Source organism: Sinocyclocheilus rhinocerous, unplaced genomic scaffold (genome assembly GCF_001515625.1).
Source record: "Sinocyclocheilus rhinocerous isolate Xijiao unplaced genomic scaffold, SAMN03320098_v1.1 scaffold2341, whole genome shotgun sequence".
NCBI classification, from domain to species: domain Eukaryota; kingdom Metazoa; phylum Chordata; class Actinopteri; order Cypriniformes; family Cyprinidae; genus Sinocyclocheilus; species Sinocyclocheilus rhinocerous.
Window position 1 is genome coordinate 79937 of NW_015647626.1, and position 11495 is coordinate 91431.

General features: G+C 38.1%; 1 protein-coding gene across 4 annotated transcripts in view; it reads left to right on the forward strand.

Annotated features, from left to right (window-relative positions):
- Window positions 1–11495, forward strand: part of LOC107709351 (SH3-containing GRB2-like protein 3-interacting protein 1) — a 32374-nt gene that overhangs the window by 16398 nt on the left and 4481 nt on the right. For 3 of the 4 annotated variants that reach the window (XM_016513802.1, XM_016513805.1, XM_016513804.1), the window contains 9 exons: window positions 3244–3365; window positions 3483–3636; window positions 3746–3857; window positions 3961–4116; window positions 5975–6107; window positions 6223–6425; window positions 6512–6576; window positions 8374–8538; window positions 8794–9141. In XM_016513802.1, the coding sequence (XP_016369288.1) occupies window positions 3244–3365; window positions 3483–3636; window positions 3746–3857; window positions 3961–4116; window positions 5975–6107; window positions 6223–6425; window positions 6512–6576; window positions 8374–8538; window positions 8794–8816 (1133 nt within the window). In that variant the 3' untranslated portion in view covers window positions 8817–9141. Of the gene's footprint in view, window positions 1–3243; window positions 3366–3482; window positions 3637–3745; window positions 3858–3960; window positions 4117–5974; window positions 6108–6222; window positions 6426–6511; window positions 6577–8373; window positions 8539–8793; window positions 9142–11495 lie in introns of those variants that run through there. The other variant, XM_016513803.1, reaches the window with a different exon arrangement.

The window sequence follows — 11495 nt, forward strand, 5'->3', positions numbered from 1 at the left end:
CGGGCAGTTTCGCGGTACGCGGCAGTCGCGAGTGTCTAGTTCATTCTCAATGGGAGACATGCGGAAAGCGGCAAAACGCGGGCGGTTTCGCTGGCGGCGCGGAGGCGGAGCGCAAGCGGTGCTCGTGCACCCAAAATCCTGCCGCTTCCACGGGCACGGCGCTTCGCGGCAGGCGCCGCCAAAGATAAAAATATTTTATCTTTTTGTGAGCGGCAGCGGCAGCCGCGTCGGTCTCAACCAATCAGTGAACATTTAGCTGAACTGGCCATTGGAAAAATAGAGGAGAAGATTGTTTTAAGTGTAATAGATTTCCCAGAACTGTATGACCTATCTAAAATCTCATACAGAGACATAAATAAAAATCAAGCGTAGCGTTAGTTCTGGCAGGTCACGTTAGTCAAGCTCGCATCAGCTGACTCTCAGCTGATCCCCATCTACCTATAGGAATACGACACCTATCTAAGCATTCATATATAAGGTCCCTCAGTATTATCATCAGTTTTCGCATTGCTCAATAGCTAATTACGCTCCTCCATCCCCAGCTCCTCCTCTGTCAGTCAGGATTCAGCCTTCTGATTCTCCTTTGAATCAGACTAATTCTAAAATTAGTGAACAGACTAAAATGATTGAACTTTAACAATATCTGCAATACATTTATGTTGGTTCTGTTCTGTTTACCCTGGGGGGGTTATCGCTGCTCTCCCTGCTCTCATCCATGCTAGGCTGCATGGATGCGCAGGGAGTTCTTGCCCAGAACAGAACCATACCGCCAATCCAAACTGTATGCTAATTGTCAATCATATTTGACGCTAGTGGTCCTGACAGAATTATATTTCATTCAAATTTTTACTTCAATCGTGACCTCACAGGTAGGCCTATGCTCTTTAGGCAAATCATCAAAAACAACTTCACTTGTGCCAAACGGAAAAAAAAAAGGTAAATAATGACGACAATTAATGGCAGAATGACACAAACACAAATTTCCGTTATGTTTTATTTAGTTTTTAGTAAATACAAAGGTGATGTTGACAATTGTAACTATGGCAACGTCTGCTCCGAGACCACAACGCGACCACCGCCTCAACTGCACAAAACGCTTCCACTACAAGAGAAAGCGGCAGCCGCGTGGCGATTCCACCGCTTGCCGCGTCCCGTGTGAAAGGGCCTTTAGGACACTGATAAAGAGGAGCGAAAATGGGCATCCTTGAAGTCATGGAGGACGAGCTCTCACAGAGAACAAAGAGATGACTAAACTTCTGCATCATCCTGGAGGAAACTGTGGTAATGGAGGACCATCTGACTTTTCCCACTGCTTTAATGGTACTCTTTGGACTAAAATACACATTTGAGTGTTTTGCAGATAGGTGCACTTTTATTTTATAGACCATCCTTCAGATTTTGAAAGTTTGTGTCTCTCATGTACATGCTACTGTTTAGTCATGTTTCATATTTAGTGGCAGAGTTTTGTAAAACGGTTTTAACTGCAGTGTTTAATTTCACTATTGCAGTGTTGAATCGCTTTGGCTTAAATATTTGTGAATTTAAAAAGCATGGTATTACAGGATTTTTATGTTGTGGTGATAGCATTTCTATGTATTGATCTCAAACTCGTATGACTAGAACACAAAGATATTTTAGATATTTTCATAGACTGGTATGTTTACATCCATACAATGCAAAGTAAAAGGGTTTCAAAACTTTTAAGATATATAAATATGGGTTTGAGACATAAGGGAATAAATGAGAGAATTATCATTTTTGGGTGAAATGTTTGAAAACATTGTCTTAAAAACATTTCTCTTTTGAATAAATGTTTTGTTAATATTGTGTCAGTGTTTTCAGTTTTTGACTTGGACACTGTTATTGCAGTTTTCAGTTATAACATTATTTCTTAATACCATTCTTAATGCATTTTTTTGTTCAATCAACTTCAGGTATTTGAGTTCTACAGACAAAAAATGTTGAGTTGCCACAACTCGGAAAAAAGTTTGTTATAGAATTGTTGCACATCTCTAGAAAACTAACAATCTTAAGTTAACTCAACTAAACATTTTTTGTATATCTGCCAACTTTTCAATCAGTATAACAGCTTTTTTACAAAAGTTGAGTAAACAAGAAAAAGCTAGGGGAAATTAGTACTAAGATTTTTTTTTTTTACATTTGCAAGATCTTAATATTTTTTTACAGTGCATGTTTTATTAATTCCCTTGTTTTAGTTCAATCGTGACCATATTTTACTGATTTGTTCCCTTGTTTTAATTCAGTTATGTCTTAGTCACGATTGAATTAAAACAAGGTCACTAATCGTTAAGTTATGGGAACATATTTTTATTTGTGACCATGATATCTTGTTTTTTTCCCCTGCATGTCATGTGCAGGGCTTTGTACTAAAGGGCTGTCAATACTGCAGAAAAATAGACACCCGGAGCTGCTTCTATGACTGCGCATATTAAACCAAAGTTGTAGTTTTTACAGTGGTAGTTCTGCTGCCTTAATGGCACCCAAAATGGCAATATCACATTTTGTAAAGAGAAATAAATTAGATTATTAATTAGATTTAAATGGTTCTTTACAGCATACTACAGTTTTCGCCTTCTCTGTGAAAACAAATGAACAGTTTGTAATGAACGTCTGAAACAAGGAATAGTATTATTAATATTCTAAACTCATTCAGTATTATTAATAATCCACATAAAATAAATAAAATGCCATTATTTTAATTGTTTATTATTATTATTATTTATAAAACTATACATTTTAGAAATCAACAGGTCAACATGAACCTTAATGGAATTATCTGATTATATGATTGTTGAAATTTTTGTTATCTTAGCATTTGCATTACAATAATAATAACACCAAAAAAAAAATCAAAACCTAAAAATAGTAACATCTAAAATAACTGGTCAAAAGTATCATTTAGTGTCACTGAAGCAATCTTTTTACATCAATTTAAACCAACAAAACCCATTCTTATGGGTTAAATATGGGTTCACATGAACTAACTGCTTGATTTTTACTGTACATTTCTGCCATATGGACATCAACTTGAGATAGTCACCACTGATAAGCTATTACTAAATATAATGTAGAAACTTAAATTTTCTGTAGAGCTGCTTTGCAACGATTTGCATCGTGAAAAGTGCTATACAAATAAACTTGAATTGAATTGAAATCTTTAAGGTAACAATTGCAGGTTAGCACTTTTTACAGTATAATAGTAATCTGATTTTATGTTCTCAGGGCCGTCCTCTCCCGCACGTGCCGGCACTCCCCTGTCTGCTGGCAGTCCGATCCCACCTCTACCACCAAGACCATCATCACGACCTAAACTGCCACCTGGAAAACCAAACCTAGCAGATCTGGTATGACTGCATCAGTCGACTTTCTCCACTGCTGTGAAACATTTGAGCTCCTTATGAAATCACAAGGAGTGCTTTTCAGTATGTCTGGTTCAGGCTGTTGTTTTTGTTTCTCCTCAGGCCCGTCCCTTCAGTCCCCCCATCCACTCGTGGAGTCCTCCACCCTTTGCTCCTCTGGCCAGAGCTGAGAGCACCTCCTCCATCTCCTCCGTCACCTCTCTGAGCGCAGCTTCCACACCTACTCTAGGCCGAGAGCTCAACCTCTCTGTATCAGGTGGGCCACAACAGCTATTGCTGATTATGATGCGTGAGGAATAATGCCTTCTTAATTTCAGAAAGTTGTGTGAGCTTTGCATGATATTAGATCTACTTCTGTATTTCAGCGTGTTCCCGAGGTCCAAGTCCTCTCACAATGGGACCCCAGGACACTCTACCAGTGGCAGCCGCCTTCACAGAGACCATCAGCGCCTACTTTAAAGGAGCAGATCCCACTAAGTAGGCCACAGAGCACATTTTGAAGTCACCTTTTGAATTTAGTTCACATTTAGTTGAATGAAACTGTCCTTAATCGTCTCTCATGTCTTACTGTGTGTTGTAGGTGTCTGGTGAAGATCACTGGTGAGATGGTGCTGTCTTTCCCAGCAGGGATCACCAGACACTTCTCCAGCCATCCCAGTCCACCAGTGCTGACCTTCACCATCAGCCAGTACAATCGGCTGGAGCAGGTCCTTCCCAACCCACAGCTTCTGTGCTGGTAATATATAGTGATGTCCCACTAGTGAGGGAATCGTTCTTTTGAACCGGGCTTTTTAATGATTCAGTCAAGCCATTTCAGAAATGGTTTGTAAATCGTCCCACTGTAAAGGAGAATTTTGTTTGGTTCTAGTAAAACTGAAGGGGTAGAAGTCGGAAATAGGGTTGTTGAGATATTAAGATTATGGCTGATGCTAATCATGGTCAGTATTACGAATTCTACATTATTTTGTCTAAAACACAAAAAAACTAAATGCTACGAGCAAATTTAGGCTACACAACATTATAATGTACTGTATGAAATAGCTATTCATTTTGAGATCTGCGAAACATATTTGCCAGTGTTATTAAATTATTAGTATTTAACTGATTAACTGTATGTGAGTGTTAGATGGCAGTAAAGGTAATCTCAGTGTGAAAATAGGAAAAATAAGCATGAACAATTAAACATCCAATATCAGCTGATATATATACATTATATACTGTATATGTATCAACAATGAACACTACAGATACATTTAAACATTGTAATATCAGCTAATAACCAATATGATACAGATATACTGTGCAATTTGAAACCGTAAACAGCACAACATTTGGAACAGTTTATATAATTTATTCAAAAGCATAGCTACTGTATAACAGTGTTGTTACTGTTAACTAAAACTATTAAAAGTTGTTTTGTTAATTGAAATAAAGCTAATATAAATATTAGATTAAACTCAGAAATGTTGTCTTGGTGACCAACTGAAATATTTGTAAGTACTAAAATAACAAAATAGAAAAAAAATTTAACTGAAAACAAAATAAAAGCTCATTGAAACTAGGGCTGTCAAAAAAAAATCGAATTTCGAATATTCATCGAATTTAAAATAAAAATCCACATTCGAATGCAAAAACGTTGCTTTCGAATTTTAGTTGTGCGTTAAGGAGGCAGCCTTATCAGTGGCGCACGAGATGTGATGACGATGTAAGTGTCGTTGCATTATAATGTTTTTGTTAGCCTATCCAGTTGAAGCCACTAGATGCGACGCTGCTGCTTTGTTCATTAAAAATATTGCGGAAAAAGAGAACATCAATGCGGAGAAGATCTTGTTTATATCAAAGCTGAAACCAAGCCGTTCACGTATTTTCTAGAGGGACATCTATCACCGTTGCACTCGCGTCTCGCGCTCTCACTTATAATATTTGTGTAGTTTTCTGAGCACAAACCCATTGAAAATGAAGCTGATTACTGTATGGAATGGAAGGATGCCTGATGGAAGGGTAGTTTGAGATATATGCCATAACCACCACCACAGCTGTTAAATTTATTTGGTCATCTTTATTTCTGAAACTATCATTGAATACTATAATAGTATTTAAATAATACTGAAAAAACACTACTGTATAAGATGCAATAACTTAATGCTCAGGCTGTTTTACTGCACATAAAGTAACTTCTGAGAACTCATTTCAATGTCTTAGGTCAATCGATTAATAATTTTTAAACCAGTTCATTGAAATAAACATCCACTAAATTGCTGTTATTGACCAATAATTCTGAATTTATTATTTTTAAATTTTTTTGTAAATGTAAAACAAAAGGTTTCTTGTTTAGTGACAGACTGATATATATTGGACTGCAATTATTTGCAGAATAATTATATATTGGTCATTTTGAAATGATCTGAATCAGCCTGTTAACTAACGAATTAACAACAAAAGTGGTCATTTTACAAATGTACAGATTTTATATTTTTAATTGCTTTTTATGAATTTTTTAGTAAATATTTTTGAGTGTTTAGTGAATACAATATTGTGTGCAGCAAGTATAAATATTGTGTGAGATTTATTCTGCTAATAATTTCGCCCTGCAGCAACACCACGCCACCTACAGGTGATTCGAAAGAGTTCTGGGTCAATATGTCAAGCTTGTTGAGTCACCTGAAGAAAGTGGCTGAGCAGAAGCCACAGGCCACATATTACAACGTGGACATGCTGAAGTACCAGGTGAGATTTTAAATATGAACATGATCCGTTAGTATCTATATAATTTAAATAAAAATTTAACATACTCTCAGATGTTTTTGTAGTAGTGTGTGAGATTTGAGATTTGTGCTTACAGGTGTTCACTCAAGGCATCCAGTCCACTCCGCTGAACCTTGCGGTGAGCTGGCGCGGTGATGCCAACAGCACAGACCTCAGGATAGACTATAAATACAACATAGAGGCCATGCCCACACCCACACCACTCACCAAAATCCACTTCGTGGCAGCTGTGGACGGCGGCGTGAACAAACTGCAGGCTATGCTCCCACCTGCCACCTGGTGAGGATCTGTCAAGAAAATCACAATGCAAATCAACAGCAGTGTGCTGATGTATAGTAATGTTTGCCCATTGGTTGCATTTAAAGGAACCCAGAGACACAGAAAATAGCATGGAAGATCCCAGAGCTCTCACAGAGGTCTGAAAATGGAGGTAAATGTTTTTTCGATAGTAGCTTAATGGAAGGGAAGCCCTCTAACAGCTTTGCAAGAATGCTTTGCTCATGTTGGCAACTGTACAATGTGGCAGCATGCACCAACGGTAGTCAATTAAATTACTCAAGGAAAGGATTCATAAAGCCCAACTAGCTGTTTCTGCATTACACTATTTAGCATACATGATTCCATGGCAGCGTTGAATGGAATTTTAGAATTTTTTTATAGAAATCATGTAAAAAATACCCTGGTTGAAAGACCTGAACCGCAGCTATATGATGCTGAGGTCATTAATGTAAGGCTGTTCGGGTGGCACAAGTGCTGGCAAGTTGCTGTTCTTTCTGCAAGCTGAGCGGATGAAACGTCTCCATTCACTGCAGAGGCTTGTCATCTGCTTTCACTCCCAACTGCAGTTTGCTCAAACTGAAATAAATAAATGGAAATGCTCTTGTCGTATTGCTCTACTTTTGAGTTATGCAACATATTTATACACAAATCAAACTCAAATTTCAAACCAAATCTCAAAAGGTATGTTATGCATTATGTTTATAGGATAGTTCACCCAAATAATTAAATTCTGTCATCATTTATTCACCTTCATGTCATTCTAAACTTGACATTCTTTCTTCTGTGGGACACAAAAGAAGATATTTTTAAAAATGGCATGCAGTCCAATCTTCTTTTGTGTAGGTAAAAAGGTAAGCAGTCATTTTTTGAGTATTTATAAATTAATGTTAATTAATGTTTTTAAATTACATATCACATTACCAAAGTAAAAAAAAAAGTCAGATTAACCTTAGTTTTCTTAGCCTAGTAGCTAAGAATAATGATAAATGGTCAACTAAAGATATTTTGATTAGATGGAACAAGATATCACAATAATATACATTTTTGATCAGGCGTTGAGGGCGAAGGAATTCTGTGAGAGGACAGGAATTTGTATGAATTTGTGTCAAAAGTGCTGCAGGAGTCTTACAACCAGGAAACAAGTTATCGTTTTTGAACTTCTGGTTCCATCGTCCTGAAGCCATTGGGTTTTTTAAATGTGAAATAAGGTCTGGGGTGAACACAAGCTCAAAATATATTTTCACATTTTATTCTTATATTACATCAATTATAACCCATGCATGAATTTTATGATTTTTTCGTTTCTTGAAAAAGGTGATTCCTAACAAGTGACTAACTGGGTCTACAGAGGCTGTCGGGACATTAAATGGCATCAACTATCTTTTACATCCTTGTAGATTTTAAATGAGTTTTCATTTAAAATCGGAGTTAAAAGATAGAATGAGTTTTCAGAAGCTTAGTGATTGCTACGTTGACGTCAGGCAAGAGCTAATTTTCTGCATTTATCCAAAAGCCAGTGGTAAAGTCCTGTTGGGTTTTTTGTCAAGGAAAACCGTGGTGATTTTCGCTTACGGGTTGGCCTACAAAAATACATCATCACTGCAGAACTCTATGCAGTGTCAAACAGTGGTGCTAGGACCAATCATGAACAGCCTAGGTACTTGCCTCATTAAATATTCATGCACTTTTTACAGTTGCTCAAACTTCATTACACCAGGCAAAAGGTTAAATGTGATTAAACAGTGATGACATACAAGACCAGAGCAGACCTGTGGCAGCATTTCCACAGATCCAGTTCCACTAATACAAGTTGTGTGCAGTAGTTGTCTGGTCATTGTTGTTAACCCCCGTAAACATGCCAATGCAAATGTTAACAAATGTACTGTGTGAATAAACACTCTGGTAGGATATAAATCTGTTGTCCTGTCATTGTGTGTCCGTGTGTCAGGGGTGGGCGCTCTTCTGGCTCGCTTCCAGTTAGCCGAGGGCCCCAGCAGACCATCTCAGCTGGCAGTGCAGTTCACTAGTGAGGGCAGCAATCTGTCTGGCTGTGATTTTCAACTCGTAGGTTCAGGCTACAGACTCTCCCTGGTTAAAAAAAGGTTTTCTGCAGGTACGTCTTTTAAGAAATATTTGAGTTGAATTTGAGGGGGGGGGGCGGGGGTTTAATGCATTTATTTGTTTTGTGGAAGGGCAAGTAAACATTTTAACCACTGGTCCAATTGTAATCCTGGAAAACCTCCCAAATAGAATAGTGCTTAAAAAATTATTGAAATTCCTGGTGTTTCATTATAGTATCTGTACGAACCCTGAAGTTTATTTTTATGCAGAATCTGATATAAAGATGGGCTGTTTTTGTATTCTACAGGTAAATATCTGGCAGACAACTGACCCGGCCACAGCGATGACCTGCAGGATGGACTGTGAGTGGGATGTTAGGATGCTCTTTTGGCACTACAAAGACTTTTGAAAATGTTTTTATTGAAACTCCAGAAATACAGCACTTATAATGTCTGGTGTAGAATATCATCAGTGCGTTCTGTGTGTGTGTGTGTGTGTGTGTGTGTGTGTGTGTGTGTGTGTGTGTATAAATATTAGCAAATATTTTGTGTGTATATGATAAAACTTCAGGACAAATGCAATACGTGGACTTTTTTCGCTGGGTTCTTGCAGAAGGCAGAGTTTCCTTTTTCACTATTGATTGCACTCGCTCTCTCTGCCCCAAACCAAACACACCTAGTAACATTACGCTGGGTTCTTGCAGAAGGCAGAGTTTCCTTTTTCACTATTGCACATGCTCGCTCTCTCTGCCCCAAACCAAACACACCTAGTAACATTACAATCTAATGATACCAGGGTTCACATATGGAACGCACCTGTCAGCAGTGTTTTCTTTTAGTTGTTTTGACAGATTCTAAACAATCCGATTTAACTAACATGAACTCTCTCCCGAGCAATGCTACAGATAACACTTTAATGCTTTAACAATGAGATTCAGTTTATTAACATTAGTTATTGCATTAAGTATCATGAACTAACAGGAAACAACATTGCCTAAATCAGCCTTTTTAATCTAGTTTAATGTCAATTTCTGCATATACACTACTGTAAAAAAACTGTAATTTCTTTTTTTAAGAAATTAATACTTTTATTTAGCAAAGATCCACTAAATTATGACATTTATGATGTTACAAAAGATTTCTATTTCAAATAAATGCTGTTCTTTTGAACTTTCTGCTCATCAAAGAATCCAGAAAAATGTGTCATGTTGAGCTGTACTGTACAACACTGATAATAATCATAAATGTTTCTTAAACGTCAAATCAGCATCATATAATTATTTCTGAAGGATCATGTGACACTGAAGACTGGAGTAATGATGCTGACAATTCAGCTCTGATCACAGGAATGTGGATGTTTGGGCATGAAGGAGTGAAATTTAGAGCAGAGAATGTAAATTTCGTAAAGTCGGAAAGAAATGGGGAAGTGCAGTTGAGCAGTTTCGGCGAGAATGATTCTGATTTTATTACATTCGATATAAATGACGATTGATAATGAATAATGTATTGACAGTAACAAGGTCGCACCAGCGGAGGCACACGCAGCCTATCTGTGTGTGAGAGAGAAATCACAACAAATGAGCACAACAGCATAGACAAAGACACTTGTAAAACATACTGCGATAAAATTGAGTTTTTACATTTATAACATATGATATAGCCTAGTTAAGCAACATGAGACGACCAAGAGAGCGCTGTTTCCCGAATATCAGCACTAGAGGTCTGCTACCCGAGCCCGACGGGTCCCGAAATACTTTCGGGTCGGGTCTGGTTCGTGTAAATGTTTAATGAAGTGCTTCGGGTCGGGCTCGGGTTTATAGCTAAACTAAAACGATATGCAGTAGGCTACGCTGCTTTCATAGACGCATGCACACACATTATTGCACACGACAACACAGCACGGAAACTTTTATTAGTAAAATAGCTTCGACAGGCTACTGACTCGCAACGTGAGAGGGTAAAATCGCTGTTTTTGAAGTAACTAAAAGCCTCATTGCTTGTAGAGAGAAACGCGCAGACGCAGGTTCACACACGCAACTTTCATCTCTCTCTCTCTCTCTCTCTCTCTCTCGCGCGCTAATTCAAATAAATGCGATCTTACCGCACTGCATTTCTGTGTCTGATTTAAAGCAGGCCGAATGCTAATGAGCCTTAACTGACGAAAATAACCAATTTGCACGATGGAAGAATTATCGTCTTATCGTATACAACCATTCAAAAACTCGGCAGAATTTATGTGACCGCTGCACCTGATGTTCATAAACTTTCATAACGGGTAAGTGTTTTTTTCTTTTGCCTTGTGAACTGGCCGAGCCTTAATGATTCTGTTTCTTTACATGTATTTGTTTACTGACCATTGCATGCAATCGTGAAATACAGCATTTTTTTTTATTGGCTATTCGTTGTGGGGGGAAAAAAAGAAGAAGATTTCGGGTTCGGGCTCTAAATTTAACTGTGCGCTCGGGTCGGGTCGGGTCAGACGATCTCGGGTACGGGTACGGGTACACAAATATGAAAGGTTGGGGAAAAATGCAATGAGACTTTTAAATAGGAGAGTAAATCACCAGTAGGTGGCGGCAAGTGACTGTTAATAAGTGAGCATTTGAGTCATTAGTTCAACCGATTCATTCAGACGGCTGATTCATTCAAGAATGAAGCAAGTGCCTGTCTTTATGAATGGACCACTGAATCATTGACTCAAACGCTCACTTATTAACAGTCACTTGCCGCCACCTACTGGTGATTTACTCTCCTATTTAAAAGTCTCATTGCATTTTTCCCCAACCTTTCATATTTGTGTACCCGTACCCGTACCCGAGATCGTCTGACCCGACCCGACCCGAGCGCACAGTTAAATTTAGAGCCCGAACCCGAAATCTTCTTCTTTTTTTCCCCCCACAACGAATAGCCAATAAAAAAAAATGCTGTATTTCACGATTGCATGCAATGGTCAGTAAACAAATACATGTAAAGAAACAGAATCATTAAGGCTCGGCCAGTTCACAAGGCA